The sequence below is a fragment of the Poecilia reticulata genome, chromosome 5 (assembly GCF_904066995.2).
Source record: "Poecilia reticulata chromosome 5, P_reticulata-male-v2, whole genome shotgun sequence".
NCBI lineage: Eukaryota > Metazoa > Chordata > Actinopteri > Cyprinodontiformes > Poeciliidae > Poecilia > Poecilia reticulata.
The window spans coordinates 24,215,638-24,241,738 of NC_088834.1; the positions used below are offsets into that span (position 1 = coordinate 24,215,638).

Consider the following 26,101-nt stretch of genomic DNA (forward strand, 5'->3'; position numbering starts at 1 on the left):
TAGGCCATCTCATGTTGTTCTAACCAAACAAGAAAATTTCTGATTAGGACAGAAACCCTTGGAATGCTGAAGAGGACGACTCGGCATTGACTGTAGTCCTCTTCAGCATTACAAGGCTTTCTGTTTCTTCAGAACAGGGTTTCTTCAACACAGTGGAGACTCCAAGGGGGGAAGGGGGGGGGGGGAAAAAAAAAGGCATGCTATAAACTCAAGGAATTCACCTTTTTCAATAAATGTAATTTATGTGATCCAAATCTGTGAAATGTTGTGACATGTAGCCAAACATACAGGTTTTAATATTTCTGTCAAAAATAACCAGAAAAGGGGAAACAAGTTAAAAGTTGTTTTTTTTCACTGATTCTGGCAGAAAACCAAAACAGCCAGTCTGCTGCAGAGACTGACTTAAAGGAAGAATGCCACAACCGAAATATTTATATCATCCAGTGGAAATTACGAGACAAACTCTTAGTAGTCCAATATCGGATTTGATGAAGAGGCCGATCCTCTTCACATTTCTGAACATTTTTATTTTAAACAGACAGCTCATTCTGTAAATCTGCTGTCTTAATATGTCCTTAACTTGTTCTCCTATCAGAACTTTTACTCCATGGAAGCGGTACCGGAAAGGCATTTCATCTTTGGCAAACGTTCCAACAAGTCTGTAAACATTTCTTTTCCCTTGTTGAAAGAAAAAAAAAAAAAAAGACCAGAAGCCAGCCATTCAATCCATGAAAAAAAACCTGCATCAATGCAGAGGAATTTACAAAACTGAAATTGTTTTAAACCAACAATTAAATACAAGGAGCCCCCAAAGAACAGATAGGTCCTCTGTTGGATGAGGTGGCTTCTTTCTAAAACTGAAATATACGCTGTTTGCCGCTGGATAAATACGGGGTGGAGGCGACCCCTTCCATGGTTGAGAAAGGAAATGCTGAAGGGGGGAGAAAAAAAAAAGAAAAAAAGGATGTTTTGCATCACTTCTTCTAGGATCAGGTACTGAGTCTCCGGCCGGGATGATCCTGAGTGCACCGGCTGGTAAACAGACTATAGCAGCTTCTTTTTTTAGGGGGGGGGGGTGTCACGTTTCTAACTTTTTTTTCTCCATGTCATTCACAACTGTACGCTCATACACTCATTCTGGACTCAGCATCCCTTCTATCATCATCAAACACTCATTCACACACACACACAAACACGTTCTCAGGCAGTTGTAGTTCCTTTGCATAGCCTGTGGACCCGAGTCCACTTTCCCCAAATGTAAACGCCGTAAGGCATTGTGAATTTTATTTGGTGCAAAGAATACTGCCCCCCTACCTCCCACCCAGAGGTGTCACAGGATCACAAGCCTTTGGTTTCCCCAACCTCTCCCCTCTTTCACAACCAATTATCTACCATCCATGCACAGGTTTTGCTGCTTCTCATAAAGCTCATGTGATTCCTCCCCGCTGCCTCGTTTCCTTCCCTTTTCGCTCAGCTTCGGCAGCAGTTTTTCCAGTACAGTTTCTGTTTGAGAGGAGCGGAAAACAAGGCAGCAGGTAAAAAAAAAAAAAACTCAGCTAAATGAGAAGCATGGATCTTGCGTGCAAAAATGGCTTCACAAATTCAACACATAAGGCTTGTGGTATACACTTTTTTTCCTTTTTTTTTTTTGCATTGCTCAAGAAAAAAAAATTAATATATCATCTGCTAACTCTTGTTTTCAATACGAGTCTCAAAATAAATAGATCTCCCTCTTTTTTCTTTGTTTTGTTTTGTTTTTTTTACTTAAATACAAGTTAATATTTTCTCTCTGGTGCTCAAAAATACTTTTAGTCTGAAGAGAGTCCTTCACAAGTTAGAGCTGAAGATTTCACACAAGCAGGCTGCTCCTTTCTGCTGATCCAGTGGCATCAATTCCACAGGAGCAAATTCATCACAGGGAGGAGAAAAAAGATTTTCAATATTGCAGGCTATTAGTGAGCCTGTGGAATCAAAGAAAAGAGGGAGGGAATGAAGGATGAAAAGAATAGGAAGAGAGAAGGATGTAGGGGCAGGAAATGAAGAGGCGTTAAATAAATAAGAGCGGGTTTGGTCACTCCCACCCTGGTTTGACACTCCGTTCACAATACTGATCGGTGCTGGCTTCTCAGCACCAGGCCTGGGCTCTGCGCTGGTCAAAATCAGCTATTAGTCGCTTGATGTGGGCCAGCTTGTTGTGCAGGTATTCACAGCGCTGTTTCTCTTCATGGTAGTTGGGGTTGTGCTGTAAGAAACGCAAATCCATAAGGTCAGACTCGACGTTCGTCCCTGTAAGGCCGCATGTGCAGCAGCTCAGACTTGGGCAGCCCGAGGCCAAGTAATGTTTAACTCGTCTGAAATTAGGGCTGGAAAAATCAATCTGTACCTCACTAGACATGTTCAATATCAATACATAACACGTCTGAGTAGAATATTCAATAATTTCATTGAACTCAGATCGAGAACCGCACAGCATTTTGGGGGACGTAGACAACGGAAAGACATTAGCTGCTCAACCTCATAGCCAGCTAAGCTAGGGTGATGGCATCGACTGACTCACTCTTTGGTTACCTAGCAACAACCTGCCGAGTAACCTGCGCAGCAGCAGCAGCAGTTTCAGGTGTGTTCTGCTTAAAAATAAAAACACATTGTGGAGGGAAAACTGAATAAGGTCACATCACCAGCAATTTTAGATATTTAAAGACAAAAAAATCAAAAACTATTGATACTGTGATATAAAACGCTTATATTTGTGACATGTTCCTCAGCCATATTGTCCATTTCTATCTGAAATCAATGTAAAACACTGGTTAAAAGCTAATTTTACCTGCTGGGTTTAAAACGGCATTCTATTAAAGCAGGGGTGGTGCCTGAAGCCGGTCCTCGAGGGCCGGCATCCTGCATGTTTTAGTTCTCTCCCTGGTGGTAGCAACAACCTTCTCAGCATGTCAATGTTCTTCTGAGGCCTCTAATGAGCCGTAATTTGATCCAGGTGCGTTAAACCAGGGAGAGAACTAAAACATGCAGGATGCCGGCCCTCGAGGACCCACTTTGAGGACCACTGTATTAAAGGTTGAACACATCCTTCTGACATCACTATTAAATAAGTTGAGTCAAAAATCCAGCAAATCCTGCAATGCCTTGCAAAAATATTCACACCAAACTTGTATGCATTCTGTGTGACCAACCAACACAAAGTACTGGTAGAGATACTTGTTTCTGCTTTTTAAACCTTTCTACAAACGAAGATCGTAAAATGCGGAATACATGTGAATAAATGAGCCCTGAGTGAATGAGCCTTGCAGAACCATGTTTTGCTGCCACTGAAGCGTCTCTATTAGGAGACTCTGACAGACTCAGTTTACACACGTCTTTGCAAAATAGATCAATCTCTGTCAGATTAGATTAATTTAAAATCTTGTTGCAGATTCCTACTTTATGTCTGAACTTTGACTAGTTCATTCCAGCGCCTTAATATAACTTCATCTAAGAGGTACAGATCCAGGGGTTGAAGACATTTCAGGAGAGATGTTTATTTTTGTTTTGTTTTTTAGTTTTTTAGCATAGTTGCCCAAGTTTAGTTCTCCAGAACTACTCTGCTGTAATGTTTAGATGCATCTCTTCTCTAAAACATCTGAATGAAGAGCCTGAATTCCCTCATCAGCATGTTATTCAGCTCTGCAGAGGCTTGCTGATGAGCCATTCGTGTGCTGTTAGAAGAGGGATGCATCGAAACGTGATAGGATTGTAGCTATCAGGGAATGCACCGTGCTGATAAAGGCTTGGTGTTTAGATCTACAGTAATATAGACGATCACTAGAATAAAAATGGATTAAGGCAAATGGTCAACATCAAAGAACACGCTGCCTGTCAGAGTCAGAAAAGCAAAGGCAATATTACAGTAGCCAGTTGAACTACTTACTTGTTTCATCTTTTTGTACTCTTTCAAGACTTCTTCTTGCACTTTCTGTTAAGAAAAAAGATTTCATGTCAGAAAAACCTTTAAGCTACATCAACAAATGCTTAAGTAAAAATAAGCATTAAAAAACAGGATCATTTCTTTGCCTAAACTGAATGAGTTTACTGACCAATCCAAATCCTCACTATCAGACAACAAGTTGTATGAAACTTTCTCTACATTATACATCTTGGGCTCATTAGTAAATATGACGTGCTGTCATTGCTCAAAGACGGAGGCAGTGCTCCAGCCCGACCTGGTGCTCCTTGGTGCCGGGAACCAGCTTCCTACACTGAGCGTCGAGCTGAGTGAAGCGCCTGGTGATGCCCTCCACGCGGGCGTGCAGCTGACGGTACTCGTCGTATTCTGCGTTGAAGTCGTTTTTGTAGCTTTGTCTCTGGTTGAGAGACGCCAGCGGCGCGTACTTCCTGTGAATGTGCGGTCAGCAGAAAACCGTCCGTCAGTCCACCTTTCCAAGCAGTTATCATTTTTACAGAGTCACCCAGGAAGCTTTGCACCTGATGAGCTTCTCTATAATCTGACAGAGCAGTAAAAAAAAAAAAAGAAAAAAAAAAAAGCTCTGAAGGACACAGAACAGTGCTCTATGACATTTCTGCATCCTCTTCAAGTAAAGTTGTTTTCTTTACATCTCAGAAATTGAAAATTAAAACTCACACTACATAGTCGGGCATATCAGTTTTGGAAGAAGATTCAGAGGAGTGGACTGGCTTCTCTTTGACTGAAAAGACAAGAAGGGAGAAAGAAAAGTCAATACTGACCTGGAAGCCCATCCAACATGACAAATGCTCACTAAGCAACTGAAACAAACCGGGTGGCACAGATGCATGCAATATCAATACCTGAATTCATCATCACAAAATATCACTAATATGGTCCAAAGTGCCAAACTTAAAAAAGGCTAATATCCAAACCATAATGAAAAAATGAAAAATGTGGATGGCAAAATTATGGAGGTGAATTGGCAGAGAGAACCGAGTCTTACCACCAGCCTTTTTGACTTTTAGCTCATTATTTCTGAACACGTCCTGTGAAACTAAACATCAGAACAGTGTTGGATTTTAATAGCATCAACATAATAAAAACTAGAAATATTTCCTCAAAAAAGTTTGCTGACCAGAATCAGGTTTCAGTATACATCTAGTAAGTCACATACTAACGAGTGACTTATACACCAAATTACTTTTTTTTTTTTTAAAGTGCAATTTAAAAAAAAATTTTTTTTAATTCTTTTGAATTGCCTTATAACAATTGAAGAGAGTAAAACAACAGAAATCAAGAGGGGGCCATAAGAATCTTCTTCATTTTGGGCTGTACAATACTCCAAATTAGCCCATAGAGGGCGGAAGAGGGTTTCTCTAATGATTATGGCATTTATGGATTTTTAAGTGAATTTTTTAGTGAATAGTGAATTAAGTTCAGACTTCCTGTGCAATTCCTGTTCATGGCAGATTCTTCTTCTATGGTCAAAACCACCCAATAGTGAGGTTTTAGATAAAAGTCAGTGCTTTCAGATAAAAATATTAATGAGGAAAAACTCCCATTAGTATATTTCTTTTTTTAATTTTGGGGGGGAAAAAAGATGTAATTAACTTTAAAAATCTGGAACAAGACATAAAAACAATGTATTTAGTAGAGATATTTAGACCACAAGCTAATTTGAAGCTTGTCCAGTCTCTGACCGGGGTTTAAAGCTCAAATTTTAAATCTACTACTGGTGGATGATAATCTAAAACCAGGACCCTTTAAAACAGACGGGATTGTCTAAATGGTGTTTAGGACTTTCCTAAATTAAGTTCTTTAGTTAGTTAGTTTAAAAAAGGTTGTTTTGTAAATCCAAAGAAATTTAGAGGATTATACTTTTCTAGATTTAGTTTAGTAGAATAATTTGGAAAAAATGTTACGTGGACTACACAGCTATTAAAAACTAACACAATAAATCTAAATGACAGTCATTACATGTACAAACATTTTACTTTTGCTAAAAGACTAAAACCAGAGATGACCTAAAACCTTGATGAATTTTCACCTTGGCTCCTAATCGACTGAATGGAAACACAAAAATCTTTCATCAGTGAAACCCCACCAAGAAGCAGCAACATCAACTCTCTTCCTTAAGGTTGTCATTGAAGAGAGAAGAAATCTCAGTTATTTTCAACATTTTAATTAGCTATTTTAAAACGAATATAAATTTCCTTTGACATAGCTGTGCAAGAACAATAAAGACCAAGAGAAAATAAGAAAGCTGAACATATTTTAGTGAGGCTGCTCTGTTTTATCATGTGTAGTTTTTGATCTCTGCCACGTAACAAGCTGGATTTTGACTTGGATTGCTGGCAGCCTGTAGGAATCTGACTCAAGTAAGGATCATCATTCTGTAAGGAAGATGGACAGACTGCTGTTTCAGTAGGGCCAGCTAACAATGGTCACAGATATCTGATAGGAAAGAAAGCCCACTTGGCAATGTTTTTGCTCAACATTAGTAACATCCTGTTTTACAGTAACTGCTTCTCCTAATGTGGCGACTGTTGGTAATACTAATTACTACGGAGCTCTAATGACAGGAAGACCAGAAAAAAAAAAAACTTTCAATGCTGTTAATTGTTATTATAATGCACCAAAATAAGAAAATCCTGATCGGTCCAGAATAACACTATACAGCTCTCAAAAGTATAATATATTTCCCAAGTCTAAGTTTAGTCAGACATAATCATTCATGTGGATGAACTGGCTTTTTGGATGTGCTCCACCTGAGTCGGAGTGAAGCAAAGTGAGACGGTGTGAAGCGACAATAAAGAAACTCCTGCTGTTAGCGAAAGTGTTTCCAAGTGAATCTGACAACAGTGTCAAAGATTCTTAAAGTCAAACCTGATGGCCAACTGGACTTGCTGGAACTGGTCTAGGTATGAATCACTTATTACTCAGTATATTAAATTTGTAGTCAGTGGCTAAGCTATGGAAACAATGCGTCTACTGTCATACCTTGATCTTTGTAAGGATTTTTCTCAACAGCTTCCTCGATGACTTCCTCAGCGCTGCGCCTCTTTCTCACCGTGTGACTCTCCTCTGCCACCGCAACAGGAGAACTGCTGCTGCAGGCTCTTTCCGTTTGTTTCCCTTTGGCCCACTCACGGTCCTTGTCTTTGTGCTTCTTGGATTTCTTCTTGAATTTCTTACTTGTACTGCTAGACAAAGGAGGGCTGGTGACAACAGTGGAGGTTACTATGAGAGAGGTGCAGGGGGGCGGGCTGGGAGAGGCGGCTGCTCTGGGGGCCGGGTGTGGACAGCGCTCCTGCAGGGAGCGGGAGAAGGGGCTCGGCGAGGGGTCTCTGCAGGAAGAGCTCTGGTCCATGGGCAGGTCCTGAGTGCCGCAGCCCTCCGGGGTGCTGGGGGAGTTGGAGTTGGAGGCTGGGCTGAGCTGCTGATGCGCCGGCGGGTGGGAAGGTATGGGGAGATGGGTGGGAGGCCCTGAGGTCACGCTGGGGGGCAGGGACGAGTGTTTGGAGCGGGGGCTGCTCTCGTCCTCGCGGCGGTCGGAGGACGAGGCAGCGGGCCCTCGGCTGCTCAGGTGAGAGATGCGGGCTTTCTTGGGAGCCAGAGGGTCGATGAAGTCGAAGTCTGCCTGGCGTTTCTGCGAGAGCACAAGAAAAAAAATTTAATTAAAATTTATATCCTCTTGTGTGAGTGTCTGTGTGTTTTTCTTTTTTTTTTTCCATACCTGCGGGGATGAAGGGAAACCGTCTTTAGGCGAACTGTTTGATGAGACTCTCTCAGTAGGGAGACCCAATTTGCTATTAAGAACAAAGAAATACATCAGTGTGGAGCAAATATCATTATACAAGAACAAGGGAAAAAAATATTTCCTACACCTGACATATATTCATACACACACACTCTCTGTATATCCATATAATCTACATTTTATTTACTTTTTAGGCTTTTTAAACTGGGACCCGAGTCTGAATTTCATGCAAAGTGGGCTGGTAAGACAATGAAAATCTTTGAGAAGATACACTTATTGAAGGTTTAAAAAAAATATGAAAGATTCAACTTTCAATGATCTTGTTATAATTTATCAACTTAACTCCAATAAAAGGTTATACAAAAACAACAAATCAAATTGTAATAAATAGTTTTAGTGTTGCACACCGTGCATATTGTGAAGCTCAAGTCAACCGTGTTTACTTCTCTGACTCTTACCAATAAGCCTTTGTAAGTCTCTGCTTGAGTCATGTTATGCATCACCTGCAGAATGCATGCTTTAATAACACGTGAGGCTCTGCGGCCCTGTGATTCTTCTCTTGTTCAAAAATAGACTTAGAAAGTCTTTTTAAAAAACAAGAGAGGCAAAAGGATAACAGTTTATTCCAGTACCGGGCTAGAATCCGGTCAGCTTGGATCTTCTCATCCTCAGAATAGCCAGGCCAGTCCCGCTGCACGTCGCGATATATAAACTCCTTCAGCGAGTAAGTGTTATCTTTGGGATTCAGGTTTGCCACCTGTTGAACGAAGACACAGTGAGCGAGTTCCAAAGTTCAAACTTCAGCAGCATGAGAACTTTTCTTAGCTTCCGAATTTCCTGCACGGGCCACCTGTGCATGCAAATGACGTGCAACAATTTAGCGATTGGTTTCTAATCAATGGAGACTTTTTCTTTTTTCAGAACTTCCTCGGGCAAATGTGGAAACTTTAATCATATGTTGAACAAGAGCAAAGAGGATCTCTGGGATTAATGCCGACTCAGGGGCCTTATGAAAGTTGCGCAGCAGGCTCTGTATCTCGAAATTAGCTGCACTGGAGTTTCGGTGTTGCCTACAATGCAACTTGGGCCGCATCAAACTTTAATTGCTGCAAATAATCAAAAATTTAAGTAAACAAAATGTCTGATTACTTGTTGCAAGGTGGTCCCCAGTGAGTTTCGGTCCTTCTGGTTGATACCGTCCCGCTGCAGACGGCCCAGCACTTCCAGCTTCTTGTAGGACTTGAGCGCCAGCAGGTGGATGATGCGGTCCCGGAGGGGCCTCTGAGATACAGGGTTGTTGGAAAGGCACTTGCGTATAGTGTTGGCTGGGTTGATAGGCGTGGAGCGTTTGCGCTCTGGGACTACATCCGGTGCCGACAGTGCTGGCTTACGAGTGTGCACCTGCTTTCCTAAACACAGAACGTAAAAACAGAGTTGAACATTTTCTCCACAGGGAGTTTGAACTGCATGTCGTATGGGTTTATGCATGTATGTGAAAAAACAGCACAGATCTAAAAGGTACAACCCACAACTCGCCATTAAAAATATCTACCTTTGGAGAAATGGCCATCAAATTGAACTCTGCATTTCTTAGAATAATACTTATGCTATTAATGGACAAATTAGGCAGAAGCAAAGAATGACCTAGTATATCATCGATGTAAATAAAGCTAGAACGGACAGGTGAACACTAACTTTGATATTTTGAGGACACATAACACGTGTATTCCTCGTTAGCCGTTTAGACGACTGTTGTATTTCTGGGCCATGTGTTTTACAGGCAAGTTCTCATGCTTCCTAACACTTGTTATGAAATTCTAAAGCTCTTTAAGAGATTAAGGTTAGTGACGGAGAAGAGAAAGGAAACCAGTTTTTTTCCAGGCAAGATGCAACGCAAGATGATCTGTACTTTATCTAAAAGGTTTAAATCATTTTCACACAGAAACGCCAAGAATTGATAATAAAAATCATAATAATAATAATAATAATAATATGGCTATTTCTCAAAAGAACCAGATTACTAAAGATAAGTAGTAGTTTTGGATTAAACAAATGGCTTAAAACAGCTTTTGCGTAGAAAAGGTGCTGACAGTTAACCAGCTGCGACAGGTTTCAGACCCACCGCTTTCCTATGCAGCTCCTCTCGTTTCCCAGTTTCTGTCTGAATCAGTTTCTGTCTAAAGTTGTTTATGCAAATAGATTCCTGCATTTATGTCACAGAGGACAGAGGTCATATTATACAGATAAAAAAAAAAGTACCTTAAAAAGTTCACGTTTTAAATTCTTCTGCAACACCTGCATAATCCTTGGATCTATATCTGCTACAAGTGTTGGGCACAAAAATAAAGGATACATTTTTTTCACCTCATTTTGAAATGAGATTAATTAACTCCACTTTAGTCTGTCTATGCAGAGAAGAACTTTACGGCCAACATAGAGTACGGTAAAATATAGCTCACAATTTTATTTTTATGTAATTAAAGACATTTAACCTGAATATTTTTTTTTAAAATGGAGGCATTAAAAAGGAATAATCTCTCCAAGCCAGCGTTGTTCTTTGAGAAAAAGTTATTGCCTCATAAAGCTACTAAGTGGTTGTGCAAACCTTGGCAGCCAAAACTGCCATCAAACATTTGCAATAACTGGCAATTAGTCTTTCACATTACTGAGGAATTTTGTCTCATCATTGTTTTTTTTTATTGTGTAAATTGAGCCACATTGGGGGGTTTCGAGCATAAAGATGTTTTAAAGTTCGGCCTGAGGGTCTTATTTTAATCTACAACCCTTATTTTTGATTTTTTTTTTTTTGGTTACAGTCACTGATGTGCTTTAGCAAGCTGACCTGTTGCATAACATAAGGCCCGCGTCATCGGGCCTTTTTGCCCTTTTTGGACAGCAATTGGCCTCGACTTGGAACTTTCTGACAGATGCCATTTATGCCAGCTTGTTTCCAACTGTTAGATGACGAACACTGACCTTCACTGAGGCAAGGGAGGCTTTAGATATTCTGGGTTATTTTATGACATCGCTGATGGGTCGAAGCACTCTCGGGAGTAATATTGGTAGACTGCCCTCTCCTGTGAAGGTTCGTCAGTGTTTCATAATTTTTCATTCTGTGGATAATGGCTCTCAAACCTTGGAAACGGCTTGGTAAATTTTCCAGAGTGACCGATGTGATTCGTTTTGCTTTTCAGCTGTTTTTGAGTTTCTTTGTTTATATTGCTTTCTGGGATCTTTTTGCCTACATCACATTGTCAGATGTTTGAGTGACTGATTCTGCAGTAAGTTATCAAGTCCTACGTGTTGTAAAACAAAGTCAGTTTTCCTCAAAGCGTGGTTAATTACAGCTTATTCATGATTAAGCAAACTGTGTGAGTTTTTTACAACAGCAAAGTAGTTGAAAGATACAGTGTGAATTTTCAAACTACAGAAGTCTATTAAAATTTGTTTGATGAACTGAAAATTAAAAAAAAATTACAAAAAAATATATCTAAATTTCAAGTTTGACTCTTTTTTATAATAGTACTGACTGTAATGCCTAATCTTTATGGGCAATAATTTGGCACGCCAGCTATGAGGTCCAAAAATGGAAAAGTTTGCTAAAATTCAAGAACTTTAGCAAACCTTTGCTAAAATTGCAAAGAATAATATTCTTTGCAACTAATGCAAAGAATATTATTTAGTAAAGACCTTCAATGGGAGAAACACCAAATCATTGTTTGTTCTGGTTAAAAATAAAGACAACTAGAGTTTTAGAAGGTATAATTTTACTCGTCTTCAAAATGTAACTTCACTTTTTTGTTCATATTGTACGCATTAAGACATAACTACATAATAAAAAGGTTATAATAAACTACATCAAAAATAGAGGGACACTATTAATTGAATTCAATTTCTGTTCAAATTGAAACAAAGTGCCAGAGACCAGGTCAAAACAAATGATAAAAAACTGAAAATAAAAGACTTCACAGTGGCAGATAAACAAAGCGGGGCTGAGGGTCTTACCTCGGTATTGCCCCCCAGGCTTGATGACTTTGGTCCCCCGTTCACGCGTGTCCTCCACGGCCTGGGTCATACGTTCCCGGGTCACCTGGTAGGAGTCATTGGTGGCGCACACTGTGACCTTGTCCTGAACGGTCGCCAACAATGCCAGGTGTGAGGCCCCTGAGCTGGAGACAAAGATGCAGCGCGAGAGAGAGAGAGAAATGCGAGGCAGAGAGGGATTACCTTCCAGCAACGTGTAGTAAGACAGCAATAGTTGATTCAGCTGAACAGCGATTACCATTACCTGGACACATACTGGTGGATGCACTCAAAGCTTCCCTGAGGGTTGTCCTTGCCCACATTGGACAGGTAGAAATCAAAGTTGTGGAAGGTGTCGGAGGATTCAGTCCTGGGAATTTTAATGTGCTGTAAAATAAAAGTACAAAAATAAAATTAAAAAAATGCCTAACTATGAGACTTTAAATTAGTGAAACTGAATGGTGACCCAGGTTTAATGTACTAGTTTGTAAGTGAGAGATATTTTCACAGATAATAAAAGAGACTAATGATGAGTTTCTCTTTTTGACTAAAACACACTGGGATAGGTCAATGGTTTTTATCGTCGTTCAAGACATCCATATTTAAGTAGTGCTGCGTTCACAAGTACAGGACCTGGTGTCCCCCAGTGCAGCTCGTTTTATGTTTCACTGTCCCAACACACACTGGTCCCCAAAGAAAAGTCAGCAGATTGTTTACAACTCTTTTGAAGTCTGATAATGCCCTGTTTGATAGAAATGGATGTTTTCTTTAAAGACATAGCAGAAAAAAAACACACTTTTACCAAACCATGGTGTGAAAGATTAAACCTCACACTATGAGGTTATTTTAATACAAACTATGTAAGTAAAATAAAAATTACCCCTTGAAGTCCCTTGAATTGTACTGTTGGCCTTGAAGATGGTATATTCTGAAAAAGGAAGGAAAGAACACGGTTAAATCTGTTCACAATTACTGACAAAGAGGGAAGGTAATCAACAACATATTTAAGTGTTCATCAACAACAACAAAAAAATCCACATTAAATTTAAGCCATCAAAATTCAACAAAAAATTAAAATCAGGTTGATTCTCAGGGTTGCGTATGATTGGTAATCAGCAGGTCAAATGAAGAAAAATCTTGCTTTTATTTGTATTCATCTTCTATTCGGTAAGGGTATCAAAACTGACCTTTAGTCTACAAAAGCATCAAGCAAAAACAAATACATGCTGCACATTTTTTTGTCTCAAGTGCTAGAAAAAATAACGTCGGACCAAAAAGAAATCCAGAAATGGAGATCAGCCAGGAAAATAAAATGTATTTAAATGATTCATCTGAACCTAAAATGCAGCATGGCAGGAGTGTCCAACGTTTTTAGTTCTCTCCCTGGTGGTAGAGAACTAAAAACATTGCCACTGGAGGCAAGATATTAGCTGCTTATTGCATTTTAACTTCTAAAGAACACATATAATTGTTCTACAGACAAATACGAATGAGCCATCCAGATGATCCAGAGGAATTGAACATGTTCAGAATATTTTATATTTTATCTAGAGGACATTATGTTGTCTTAATTTAGTATCATTTCAGATTAGGTGGTTACATAGGCTGAAGCTAATGTCTAATCTAAACGTCTAATCCCAAAGCCGCCTTAAAAGACTCCAATCTCAAGAGAAATTTATCTTTATGTAGTTTTGTTCACTTTCCTGTTACACTCAGAAAGCAAACCCAACCGCCTTGACAACATTCAGTTACAACAGTTGCTTGTTCGGGACGCCATCACAAAAAGCAGAGAGCTGTCCAGCGGGTTCATCCAAGTGTTGGAGTAAATGCAGCAGTACCATGAATGCAGCTGCAGTTATACCAAGAAATACAAGGATTTAGGCGTTTTCAAATAACATATTCCTATAAATCACGTCTCATTTCCTCTCTTTGGTTCGCTGGACAATCAGTTTTACGTGGCCATATAAAGGTAGTTTCCACACTGCTTACTTTCCAGTCTTGGTCTAGTTTGTTTGAGGAGATGTGAACACAGAAATCGCAGAAATGGGTGTACATCCATATACTGACCGTTTGGAGGAAGTGGCTCCAAATGCAATCCGTCAAACTCATAAAGAAGATGTGGACCAAAGTAAACCAACCGTAGGTGTGTAAACGTCCATCAGGTAACCTCCACCAGGGTTCATTTGCAACTGAACTGACACCCATGTTTCCAGACAGACCAGAGTATAATGAGCTTTCACACCTGATCAACCTAAGCAGACAACCTGAATAACATGAACGCTGGCCCATTTAAAGTGGACTAAACAGTTGTAAAAGGGCAATAATCCACTGGAGGCAAGATATTAGCTACTTATTGCATTTTAACAAAATTTAACTTCTGAAATCTTGACCCATTTCTTCAAATACAGAAACTGAAGCATTATTAGGGTAAAGTTATGGAGGAGGAAAATGTTTTATTAAGCAGGAAGTAAACATGGAAACATTTCAGACACAAACAGCTACACACTCCTTTTCACATAAAAAGGGGCAGGATAAATGAAGTTAAAGGTGATGTTTTAAGAGTTCTCTTGATGTACCACTTTGATAATAAAATGTGAAGTAAACCTGTAGTGTTTTAGAGCTGTAAGATTGTATGGCAGGTATGCATGTGTGTCAGTGTCTAGGTTAAATAAAGCTGGTAGCCACAAATCTGCAGTGGCTGCAGCAGATAATAGGTTAGGACAGGAAAGCACAAAACTCAGTTTCTTCACAAAGCCTTAGCACACACACACACACACAAAATACTTGGCTAGAGTCGTTAAACATTGCAATCAACTAGCCGGAGAGGAAAGAAGTTTTTTTTTTTTCTTAATCCAGCTACCTCCCTTCGATGGTAAACTTGACACGTGCTTTTAAACTTACACGGTGAAGGAAGGACCATAGTTTCGCTAAAATACTTTAAGATTGAGAGAATTGTGTCACAGTTGTGAAGGCTAAGCTTGTCCAAGCCACAGACTCCCTCCCCCACTCGCTCACACAGTTCTGATCACATTTCACGTCGCCACAGAACGACAAAGATAGCCGGCTTCCATAGTTCGATGACTGGTTCAACAACAGCACACATTACTGGGAGGGAGAGAAACAAAAAGCAGGCAGTTTTGGGCTGCTCAGTCAGCAAGAGATGGCAGGCTTCCCTTCAGCAGACTGAACCCACTAACACAACCAATGGACTCTTACAAAAGAATTTTTGACTTTGTGATAATTTGGTCGTCCTAACATTTATAATCTAAGTTAATGAAAGAAAAAATATTGAGCTTTACCGAGTTTAATTGCTGATGTGGAATAATTCTGCATAAGACATCATGGAAAAAACAAAAAAAAACATTTTTTTCTCCTTTAATTTTGCCAAAAGTCAGCAGACAAACATCAAAGAAAAGACAAAAACTGAGCTATTAAATGAAAACTGAACTTTCACCATGTCTGTATTAACTGTTTGCTCGAGAACATTTAAATTTGTTAATACCAAAGTGTTTTAATATGCTGGCATTTAAAGCAGATGTATGTGCATGGTGGTATAATCCTCCTTTTGTAAAGGCAAATGTCTGACTAGTCACTCAAATGAAGTTTCAATAATTTTTTTTTTGGAATGTATGATTGCTTTAGTAGGAGTAATTCTTAATAATTTCTTCATTTCAGGGCAGATTCAACACTACAATTTTGAACACCTGCACCATGTTTTCTTTTCCTATTATTTTTTAAAATTATTATTAGGAAAGGAAAGAGAAAAAAACAATTTGACAACCGGGAAAAGACTGATCGTCACATCTCTCAAAAACAAAACACAACAAAAGATTTCTGAACACTAACGCCCTGCTCCAAGCTGTAGTTTATCAGCGTGAAAGGAACCAGAGTCCTGACATTATGTAACTCTTTAGTTGTTGGCAGATTGACAGAAGTTAAGGTCAGATAAATTGGCTGCAGGCATCTGCAACTCAAGTCCGCAGAGGTTTCTTCAGGTGAGTCTACCTGCGGTAATCTCAACATGCTTACATCACCTGAACACTTAAAGATTACAAAAGTTATATATAATGTGCTGCATTTACTCAGATCCCAGTGTAAATTGTCTACTTGTGGTGAAATAGCAAATATGCTCATATCAGTTGTATATAAAATATATGCTTATTAAAATAAGCAGCCATTATTAGTCATATGATTTTCTACAACTGCAAACACGACTGGAGTCACGTATTAACTGTTGTCTCCTATGACAGGGTCTGTAAGATAAACATATAAAAACATTGACCTATTAAAATAGCTTGTACACCATTCACCAGGAACAATTAATGTTATTTGATTGCCACATTGTATAATAGGTTAAAGAGCTATAAAAAGGTGGCTCTAGCAGAACGTGCATATCCCTAGCAGACTGCGGTGTTGGGTTTTCCAGCCAGTTGAAACCATATGGTAACTTGACCAAACACCTACGTGTTTTAAAAGCCTGCAAAGCTAAACTAAGTTCAATTTGAGTTTTTTAGTATATACTAATACATATTATTGGTGGTGATATAGTTACAATTTACAGGTATTAAAGTTAAAGTTTGCCAATATGCTTGTTTAGAGTTCAAAAATAAAAAAAAATAAAAACTCAAATGTTGATAACGTACGATATTGAAACCATTTCCTAATTGGGTAAGCACGTTAGGTCGGTTGAGGAGAGGAAAAAAGGACTAGGTTGACCAGCGAAGGGGGATTCTGACTGAAGCAGAGCTAACGCTAATCAGACTGTCAATAAGTTAACAAAGAGAATTTATAGTTTTTTAAATGTGTGTCACCTCCTAAAACCTGGCCAGAACACAAGCTGTGGCCTTCTCTAATTAATATCAGCCCATAAAGCGGCTGACACAAAACTAATTTAATCAAAAACAGAAGCAGAAAGTCGCCCTGTCAACAGTTTAGCTAACCTCCTAGCTTTAGCTGTGCGTGGCAGTTGGGAGAAGCGGCGTCAGCTAGAGACAGCCAGCTGCCATATTTACAGGAATTAATGTCTTCTTCAACTCACCGAACTACTTTGGTAGTTTTCTATCGCTCTCAGCGCCGTCTCGGTCAACTTGACGTGTAGTACGGATACTCTTTCGGCGCCCTGTTGGCCACAATTTAATCCGTACCTCCCATCCTCGGAGAGAGCCGCCATCTTTACCAGCCCTCCACCATCGTCCCTCTGAAGCCGGAGCATTTAGCAGCCCAGGCTCCCTGAGCGCACTCTGCTCCTGGGAGGGATTACACTGCTGGCCACAGGGCTGAAGTTGGATTGGTCTTAATTTTTCTCTTTCTAAACTGACCTAACCTAAAGTGTTTTACAGAGAATAAAGAAAGCACTGTTTTAATTAAACATTTTAGTTCAAATGTACTTTTTTGAGGGGCTATATTTAAAGGCTCAGCTTAGTCTTTTTTAAACCTTTATTTGAACACTTCTAGCTTCTAGTTCCTCTTTCTCTGTACACACAGACCCACTTCTGAGTTATGCTGACATGGTGGAACTAATTATAACCTTCTGAAAATGTCAGAGTCAGTTTCTGGGACAGTAATTTATCTATTTCACACACGGTTTGGCATACATTTTGATGCCGGTAATCAATTTTTGTATTTCCAAGTACCACCAAACAAATAGAAGTCTTTGACCAATGTTACAAGCAAACTTTTTTTTTCAACTTTTGTACTTTTTTTGGTTGTGTGAGATTATGAAAACCAGGAAGAAGAAATTAGCAGAAAGGTCCAATAAAGCGGAAATTCTAAATGGTAAAATCATAGGTTTACCACAAACCTCAAAGTCCAACATGGCTGCCTTGTGTACTAATAGAAACCATATAATAGTTTATAGTTTATGAAAGTAAAAATATTTACTTGTACTTTTGACAAATAAATCTCATGACTTCTTTTTGGTCCACAGCGTATTCCAAACTTCAGCGAAGATGTTGCTAGTGTTCAAAATACCAAAAATGCAGAAAATTGCATTAGTTGGTATTACTTTTAATACAGTGACATGGTAAATAATTTAGAAAATATCATTGGGTTTTTTAATTGGAATAGTTTTCAGAGTAAATGTTAACATTGTGAAATGAAACGCAATATTATTTTCTAGTCATCGAAAGTTGAGTGGAAGGAAAAAATGTGGGGGGAAAAAGCTTGCACTAGGAACAGGGGCTGCCTTTAGATCATTCTCAAGCATAATCTATTTAAGACTTCTGAGTTGGAGACTGTAAGTAAGTAACACATCAAGATCCATTATGCACAGACGAATACATGGGTTACAAATGTTTTATTCCTTGTGTCAAGTGTGGCATTTTTGTGTAAAATATTCTTTTTTTTAATTGAGCTTATAATAAATTGTGCTTATGGACACTTAAAATACCCTTAAAACTAATTCCTCCCATGTTTCAAATGATTTACCTCACACTACCTACCGTTCAGTGTAGAATTGAAAAGAAAGCATAAACAATTTTAACTTTCACAACCACACCCTTGTCCTCCGCTTTTCCTAGTTTTTTTTTTTAGTTTTTTTTTAACAATATGTGTTTTCCTCGTCAACTGGACTATCTAGCAGTGTCAGTCCCCTTGACATGGTGATTAACGGCATAGCCATGGGCAGGGTGGGGAAAGGCTTGTGTGAATCCAGCAGATTACCGTGGCTCTTCACCCCACCCATCCCCCTGACTAGTCAGCCAATTACACACACCGATGCAAAATGCTCACATGTTTAAAAATATCTTAGCTGTGACAAATCAGGATTTTCCTTTGTTCGTTTTTGTAATCCGTTAACGTGTCTAACTTCAACTGAGTCAGAGAAACTAGACAGCCTCTGACGGTTTTGGTTTGCATTGCAGCCTTCCTTTCTTTGAATCCACGCAGATTTCAGAACCCAGTCAACCGTTCCAGTTCGTCTGACAGATTGCCTGCTGTGCCAGCAGTTAAGTAAGGCCTTTGAGGTGTATATGACCCGTTAATTTTAGAAGTCTTGTGTTTACTAAAGGCCCAGAAGGTGTCACCTGATAGAAGCTTAAAGAGCACCTTAAAATTACACTCTTTGTTTCCAGTTAAACTTTAAAGACTAAATGCTTGAAACTATTTCTAGAAGACAATACTGTTTAACCATGTGGCTAAACAAATTGCCTGCTGCTTTACCATGTCGTCAGTGTTTTCTTTGATTACTTTTTTCAACTAGAGTCAATGTAAAATACTTCATTTTTGGGGGGGCTCCATGTTTAGATCTAATCGACTATTCATGTTTTAGCATGAGATTAAATTTATTCAGCTCTGTTTCTAGTTCAAAAGGGCAACACAAGAAGGGACTGTTTGGATGTCTCCTTTACATAAGTCTGTCTAGGTTAAAGTAAACTATACAACGAATTACCAACCCTCACTAAAACCTTTTCATAACGGAGTCATCATCGTCAGTGTAAACATTAAAGGATTCTTAGCAAACCAATGTCATTAAAGTACTTGAAATAAAGAACAAAATATTATTTTTCAGCTTCATTCAGCACAATCTATGCGGGAAAGTTTTGGATGTGTGAATACCTATTAGCAATTTTATTAATATTACAAAATTCAAGTGATAAAACCCAAATAAATGAATTCAAACTGGAAAATAGACTTTATAAAAACTTTTTATGGAATTTAATTTAAAATTTTTCTCGAGGAATAAATTAGGATAACCAACTTTTATTTCCCCGTTGAAACAGATGAAGTCACACCACTGGGTCGCATCGGGTTCACGTGATGAAAACATCGTTATTCAGCATTTTGAAGGAGGTCTAGTGTGGTTAGACCTGAGACATTTACTTTAGGTTTCAGAAACAACTTTTTTTTTAATTTTTTGTACAAATGAGGAGCATCCAGAACAGCTGCTGACATGTGTAGGTCTGGTCATCCTAGCAGGTCCACTCTGGAAGCAAGAGGCTGAAAGAAGCTCCTTAAATCATACAAAGATCTGGAATTCTGGAGTTATGTTCTAGCAACAAATAAGTCTAACATTGAATTATTTGGGCATGTTTGGTGTAAACCAAGCATAGGATTTTAAGACTTCATACCATTTGTGAAACATGGAGATGGAAAAATCTCACGAACCATCAAGTGGCAAGTATATAATATTTATAAGTGGTGCACAACAAAATTTTACACTCTCTGGATTATTTTTCTGTCCCTTTCTATTTTTATTTTTATTTTTTACCATTTTTTCCACATTAGATTCTCATTCTGTGCCACAATGATTGGCAGAAATTTTCACAAAAAATGTCCTCTCACCTACATGTGCTCAGTTTGCTGTTTTCTGCTCTGGGTTATGCTGATGTCAGTAATCTGTTATTTTACTACCAGTAAAACACATAAAAAGGACTGAACCAATAAATCTTTAAACTCAGCAGGGAACGTCGACTACACTGAACATGTAGAGTTAAAGTATTCCAGTGAGTTAAATGTCAAAGTTATTTGTAACAGTAAAACTGTGCAAATGATAAAACATAAGTTAACAAGGAGATAAAAGGAGTCATTCATCGCTTATGGCAAGCAACTAACCGTTGTAAATCAATAAGAAAACCTTTTAAAAAAAAAAAGCTGTTTGCATTTAGAAGTTTATAAGATGTTTCATTACCAGGACCTTCTGCGGTACAACTCTGTTGTACTGGGTTTATCTAATTATTCAGTCATAGATTGAAAACATGGTATGTATACAGACAATGATAATGACAATTATTCAGCAAAATTGATGAACAAACAAAAATATGCTTAATTTAGAATACGACTCCACAATTTTTTAATTTAATTTAATTTAATTTTATAGTGAAGTTCCTTTCAAAATTATACATGCAAATTTTAAATGCATCATGTGATGCACCTGTGAGGTACATCAGAAACATAATACCAGGGAGAAACAAAGTTACAGTGAAAGAAAAGGATTTCTCTTCGACAAAAAGCCCCCACCTCCAAGATAAAACTTTGCTAAAGAAAATAATACAATAATCTTCACTGGATTAAAAATAGCATAACATTAAAAGGCCAGAAAAATATTCCAGTTTAATAACAATCACATTAATGAAAACCAGATGATTAAAAAAAATTAATGAAAGCACCACTTGCTATGTGAGAAATATAAAATTGACGTTGACCGTCCAGAGAGCTTTTATTCATTGCTTGGTCAAATCCAAAAACTTTGAAAAAGACGACTTTTCCATGTGAAGCACAGAGCTGTTTGAAGTTCACCTCCCACTCCACTCCACTCCACTCCACTCCACTCCACGTGGCGATCTGGCCCTTGAGGACAGATTCTGTTGGCAGTGAGAAGAAAACATCTGCTCCTGTTTAACCCACCCAATAAAAGAAAACACACACACTGCACACAAGACAGCAAGGTCTATGTGTGAACGTGGGAGCATGTTTGTGTTTGCGGGCGAGAGGGATGGAGGAAGACAACAGCACACACACAACCTAGTTAGTCAAGTACAGCTTTTATATGTGCATATAAAAAAGATGATATACATAATATTCTGTACATGTTGCATAGATTCTTGTCAAAACCCCAAATTCTTTCCACGTGGAAAACATGGAAAAACAACTCCCAATCTGAGTCTATTTTCACCCACCTGGTCTTTAAAGACCTTGGGACAGCGGCTCTTTCAGTTAATGATTGGCCACTGTGGGGAAAGTGTGCACTTACTGTTGCCTCTTATCACTGCCGACCACAAAGCCACTGGAGCAGTATCTCTGAGGCTGACATTAATGGAGAGGACAGTGCTTTGTTTACAGAGACAGGTCAGCTTCTCTTTGTCTGCTGGGGGAAGAGAAAGTGTGCATGCAAAAGCGCTGTTGACACCAATGGACCTTTAATTCAGTGCAGGTTGTGCAGCTAGCTTGAGCACGATTGCTTGCGCCATTTATTATCTCACAAAACAGACCATAAAAAAAAATCAGAATCTTTTATGGAGATTTTATTAATATTTGCATTCTCATTACTATGATTTTTATCAGTTGTCTTGTGAGACGCCATGTATTCCACCTTCATGAAATGGCATGAGATACAGTGCCTTGCAAAAGTACTGATGTTTTCTTTCCTCGTTCTTCACATTTTAGCACATTACAACCACAAATGTAGCGTAATCTAATTTCAGTATGAGTCCAGCTGTTTGGTGGAGACCTTGGTGGTAAATCAGTGAGTAAATAGCATCATGAAGACCAAGGAAAACAAAAGACAGGTCAGTGATAAAGTTTAGGAGATTTCTAGCTGATATGCCTGACACAGCATCAATAGGAGAAGCAGCCGTGGAGACTGTGCAGATTAACAGCTTAGGCAGGAGTGTCTGTTGACAGGACAACTGTTAGTTATCTACTCCTTCGTGGAAGAGAGGCAAGAGGAAGTCTCGAGTGCTGAAGTAATCCCATTTGCAGTTTGTCGCCAACTGTGCCGGGATAAGTTACCTGGAAAAGGGTGCAAAACACCATGTGTAATGGATAACTAACATTGGAGTTCAGCTTGGACGCACCACTGAAACATGGTGAAGGCAGAATTATGGTGTGGGGATGCTTTTCTTTATGAGAGAAAGGGTAGCTTGTCAAAGATGATGGATGATGGTTCAGATCAAACCTCTTCTCAATTCCCCCATGGGGATCAATAAAACACACTGGGGTTTGTTTTGATTGAAAACATGGAAAGGGCATGAATACTTTGCACACCACTGCATACATAAATGAGTGCAAATTGCAGAACTCTCTTATCCTTCCTTTCTTAAAAATTCAGCACCTGTGTAGCTCTCTCTTCTCTATATCATAAGCCTCACACTGCCTTCCCAATGAGACCAGTCTCTTTTTAGGCACATGGGCGGTAAGGGGCGAATCCCACCAGCTGTACTCTGGCGAGAGCACACATGTGGGTCTGTGGTCGATCAGGTAGCGGTTTAAGTAGCTTTCTTCCAGTCCTTTGGCCATCACTTTGTTCGCCTCGTCCTGAAGTATAAGCAAAGAACACTCCCGTGCAAGCCTGCGCATCTGAGAAACCACCCCGCCATAAAACTCTGATGTGTAATAGTAGTCTCCCTCGTCCTCCTCCACGCAAGCGGATGACTCTTCTTGGTCTTCGTAAGGGAAATTGCTTCGTGGCATTTCAAAGAACTCTGGGTGTAGCGTAGCCACCAGATCCCCAAGGATTTCTTCCCCCACTGGGCCCACAAACTCCTGGTCAACGTCAGCGCAGAAGATGTAGTCGACCTCTTTGCCAATGGAGTCCCAGAGGGCTTCGGCGAACAGCACCATGCGACGGTAAGCCAACTTGTGCCAGCCAGGCAGCTCCGCAGCCGGAAGCACCTTCATCTGCCGTCCAGGGCCCAGCTCGACCGGAGGATCCAGAGTGCGGGGGTTGTCTGTAAGAATGTAATACGTGACCATCTGACCAGGGAGGAAATGGTTTTCGGCTGAGTAGAGGAAATGACGGACAAACCGGGCGTAAGTTCCGACCACAAGGGCCAACAGGCCTACGCGAATTCCTCGTTCTGAGAGTTTCGCCCTGCGCCACACTGAGTTGTGGCTGTCACCCCAAACCATAGGGGCTCCCCAGGATGTCTCCTGTGGAGTTTTTGAGTCCACTGTCTTCATTGAAGACATGTCTTTCAGTATCATTCCATCCTTCATTCCCAACACCTGAGACAAGGGATGGGCTGACTCCAAACTGGCAGCAGCTTTACGTCCATTAAAGAAGTCTGGAGAGACAAGAAGTTGTTATTTAAGAACAAAAAACATACTTTACTTGGATATGGAAAGTAATCACGCCTATTAATATTTAACTGATACCTAAAGTCAACACTGAGACAGATAGGTTTAAAACTCTGCTGGAAATGTAGAAAAAATACAGAAATTACCTTTATAAAAAAATGATCGGAAGCAACAGTTATAACTATTTGGTTGGCCCACAACTCGTCTAAGGTCAAAGTAGGTCTGTTTTTCTGTGTGCATGCATTGTCCTGATACAAAGTGATAGAACATATTGCTCTGCATACTTACATATGATAAGAGACAGTAGAAAACAGCACAGGATGAGCTGTATTCTGTTCATTCTGACTGGACCTGCATGACGACAAACACACAGTGTGCAGTGAAACAACTTCTCATCCACTCTAACGCAATGATGTTTGTTTTTTTTATCCTCTTTGAGATTTCTTCCGTGTTTGCTGTTTTCATGCAACTTAAATGGTTCGGTTCAACCAACACTTTAAAATGAAGACAAAGATAACCCGGGAAAACATAGAGAAGCAGTTTTAATCTGCACAAGCCTTTGACATCGTTGTTCCCCTCCTCTTTGCAGGATTGGATTAATTCACTCACACTGAGGGGTTTTAAACATGAACAGCCTGTTTAAGGTCAAGCTACAGCATCTGAATTTATTTCAACGTCAGACTTGGATGAGGCCACTCCTAAAGGTACATTTATTTTGATCCATCCAGAGGTGGACTTGCTACCTAAAGATGGTTGAGTTTAAAACCACAAACTCATGGCCTGACCTTCTCCTTCAAGATTTCTGTAGACTTTCTTTCTGATCTGCTCTTGAATTTCTCAAAATTAGGACAGGATGTTTTTTGGGGGTTTCTTTTTAGATATTTTAATCAACTTCAGGTTCTGTTTACAGGGTCGGTATTTTCCAGGCACTTAGTGTCATCTTATAGCACAATCAAGTGACTATGTTACCTTCAGTTGCTATGGAAATCCTGAATTTATCAAACATAACTCAAAATCAATTTGACATCTTGATATTAGCCTCTATGTCTTTAAGAAGCTCCTGTTCCTTCTGATGTTCCTCTTTCAACACGTCATCACAACAATCCTCCTCCATTATGCTGCCTACAACCATTATTATGAGAGTTGGACTGCAGAGTAGTTAGTTTGATGAGCTCAGCAGGTGTTCAGTTCCACCATGTTTGATAATTGCTGCTGCTGCTGCTAGACTGTAGGAGTTGAATGGGGACGAGTTGCTGCACGGCAGAGCTTTGTGGAAATAAGCGATGCTTGGAGAGAACAAACGTTTAGGCATCATGAATGTTTGCCACGGGAGATTAAAGGATTTCTCAAACATGCATGAAAGAATCAAAGCAACATACTAGGTATGTTTTTGGTGATGGAATAACATTAGAACATGATGTAAAGCTCAAGAAGTTGATTTTACATAATAAGTATTGTTTTTAATCCTATGTTAATCAGCTGTGGTTATGGGTTAATAGGGAACTTTCTTTTCCACACAACCAAATAAGTTGCTTTTTTCCCCATTTAATTAATTAAATCATTAAAAACCTTTTAGTTTTTTGTATTTCATAATGTGATTTTTGTCTGATATTCAGATTTGTTTCATGCTCTAAAGTGCTTAAGTGTGGTCAAATAAAAGCATAGAAGAAAAGAAATCTGTAAGAAGGCAACTACTTTATCGCACCGCTGTTTTTTTGCTGCAGTTTGAAACCTAAAGTTTTTCTGCTGTGGTTGTCTGTTTTGAGTTGGAGGAAGTAAAACAAGAATATAAAGGATGACATTTAGATGAATAAAAGCCTGTAATCTGCAAGACCTCATATGATACTTTAGGCAAAAAATAGAAAACAAATGAGACAGATGTCAAACATCTTTGACGGCATGCGAGTCCCGTAGGTTTTCTTTTCGTTTTACTTGACAAATTTCTGGAAATAGTTTGAATTTCAGCTGCATCATTCTGAGCAAAAGCAACTTTGACCCACATGCGACACACATACGCAGCTGCCAATGATAAACGAATTAGGAGAACAACAACATCAACAACAACAAAAAATGACCAAAGAAAGAGGCTGCGCATTGCTGCTGGAGAGAGTACTAACCTGCAGGAGACTTGCAGAACAGGAATAGTGCCATACTGCTATCGGTCATTGGTTTAAACTCTCAAAACCTAATCTAATCTAACAGTGCAGGAAACTATTTTTGCCTATTGTGTGTGTTTCTCTGGGTAGCTCAGCCAGCCTCTTCCTGAACGTTTGCCATTAAAACCACGGTATTTGGCCACTGGTTTTCCAAAGCTTCAGATTCTCTCTCCACCTCATGGCTTTCAGATTATTTTCCTCTCCTCTTGCTTCACGTACTGAATCTTCTTTCCAGCAGCTCTCCCCCCCCCCACCCTCTCACATTCCTCTTAACATTTTTTTTGTTGCATTTTTTTCTGCAGCTTTGACTCTCGGAGCAAAATCCAGACAGCCAGATGTGTGGGGAGGAGTTGAGGGAAACAAAACCAGGGAAGTGCAACTGCTGAAAATGTACACACAATCAAGAAACAGCAGAGATAAACAATTTAGCTTCCTTCCCACACTGGGGAGCAGAAGTTCAGAGTAGAGAGTCAC

General features: G+C 39.4%; 2 protein-coding genes across 2 annotated transcripts; both read right to left on the reverse strand.

Annotated features, from left to right (window-relative positions):
* Positions 1–1,733: 1,733 nt before the first annotated feature.
* On the reverse strand, positions 1,734–17,131 carry ell2 (elongation factor for RNA polymerase II 2). Its single transcript, XM_008409463.3, has 12 exons — positions 16,777–17,131; positions 12,619–12,666; positions 12,004–12,125; positions 11,721–11,884; positions 8,865–9,124; positions 8,348–8,472; positions 7,692–7,764; positions 6,956–7,604; positions 4,631–4,694; positions 4,212–4,383; positions 3,920–3,964; positions 1,734–2,242 (listed from the first exon to the last, which is right to left on the reverse strand). Exons 1-12 carry the CDS (start codon positions 16,948–16,950, stop codon positions 2,126–2,128), a joined length of 2,013 nt encoding a protein of 670 aa, XP_008407685.1. The 5' UTR covers positions 16,951–17,131; the 3' UTR covers positions 1,734–2,125.
* A 3,742-nt stretch (positions 17,132–20,873) lies between these two features.
* Positions 20,874–25,950, reverse strand: LOC103464991 (globoside alpha-1,3-N-acetylgalactosaminyltransferase 1-like). The gene is made up of 3 exons (XM_008409462.3): positions 25,589–25,950; positions 23,760–23,822; positions 20,874–23,458 (listed from the first exon to the last, which is right to left on the reverse strand). The coding sequence occupies exons 1-3, from the start codon at positions 25,635–25,637 to the stop codon at positions 22,500–22,502; spliced, it is 1,071 nt and encodes a 356-aa protein (XP_008407684.1). The 5' UTR covers positions 25,638–25,950; the 3' UTR covers positions 20,874–22,499.
* Between the last annotated feature and the right edge of the window lie 151 nt (positions 25,951–26,101).

Excerpts from the sequence above, each read along its gene's own strand:
- ell2 (XM_008409463.3), bottom strand. The coding sequence starts at position 16,950 with ATGCTCCGGCTTCAGAGGGACGATGGTGGAGGGCTGGTAAAGATGGCG. Across the intron at positions 12,667-16,776 it reads AAAACTACCAAAGTAGTTCG|AATATACCATCTTCAAGGCC; the intron begins GTGAGTTGAAGA and ends TTCCTTTTTCAG. Across the intron at positions 3,965-4,211 it reads CCGGCACCAAGGAGCACCAG|AAAGTGCAAGAAGAAGTCTT; the intron begins GTCGGGCTGGAG and ends TTTTCTTAACAG.
- LOC103464991 (XM_008409462.3), bottom strand. The coding sequence starts at position 25,637 with ATGACCGATAGCAGTATGGCACTATTCCTGTTCTGCAAGTCTCCTGCA. Across the intron at positions 23,823-25,588 it reads GTTCTGCAAGTCTCCTGCAG|GTCCAGTCAGAATGAACAGA; the intron begins GTTAGTACTCTC and ends GTCGTCATGCAG. Across the intron at positions 23,459-23,759 it reads TCTACTGTCTCTTATCATAT|ACTTCTTTAATGGACGTAAA; the intron begins GTAAGTATGCAG and ends TTGTCTCTCCAG.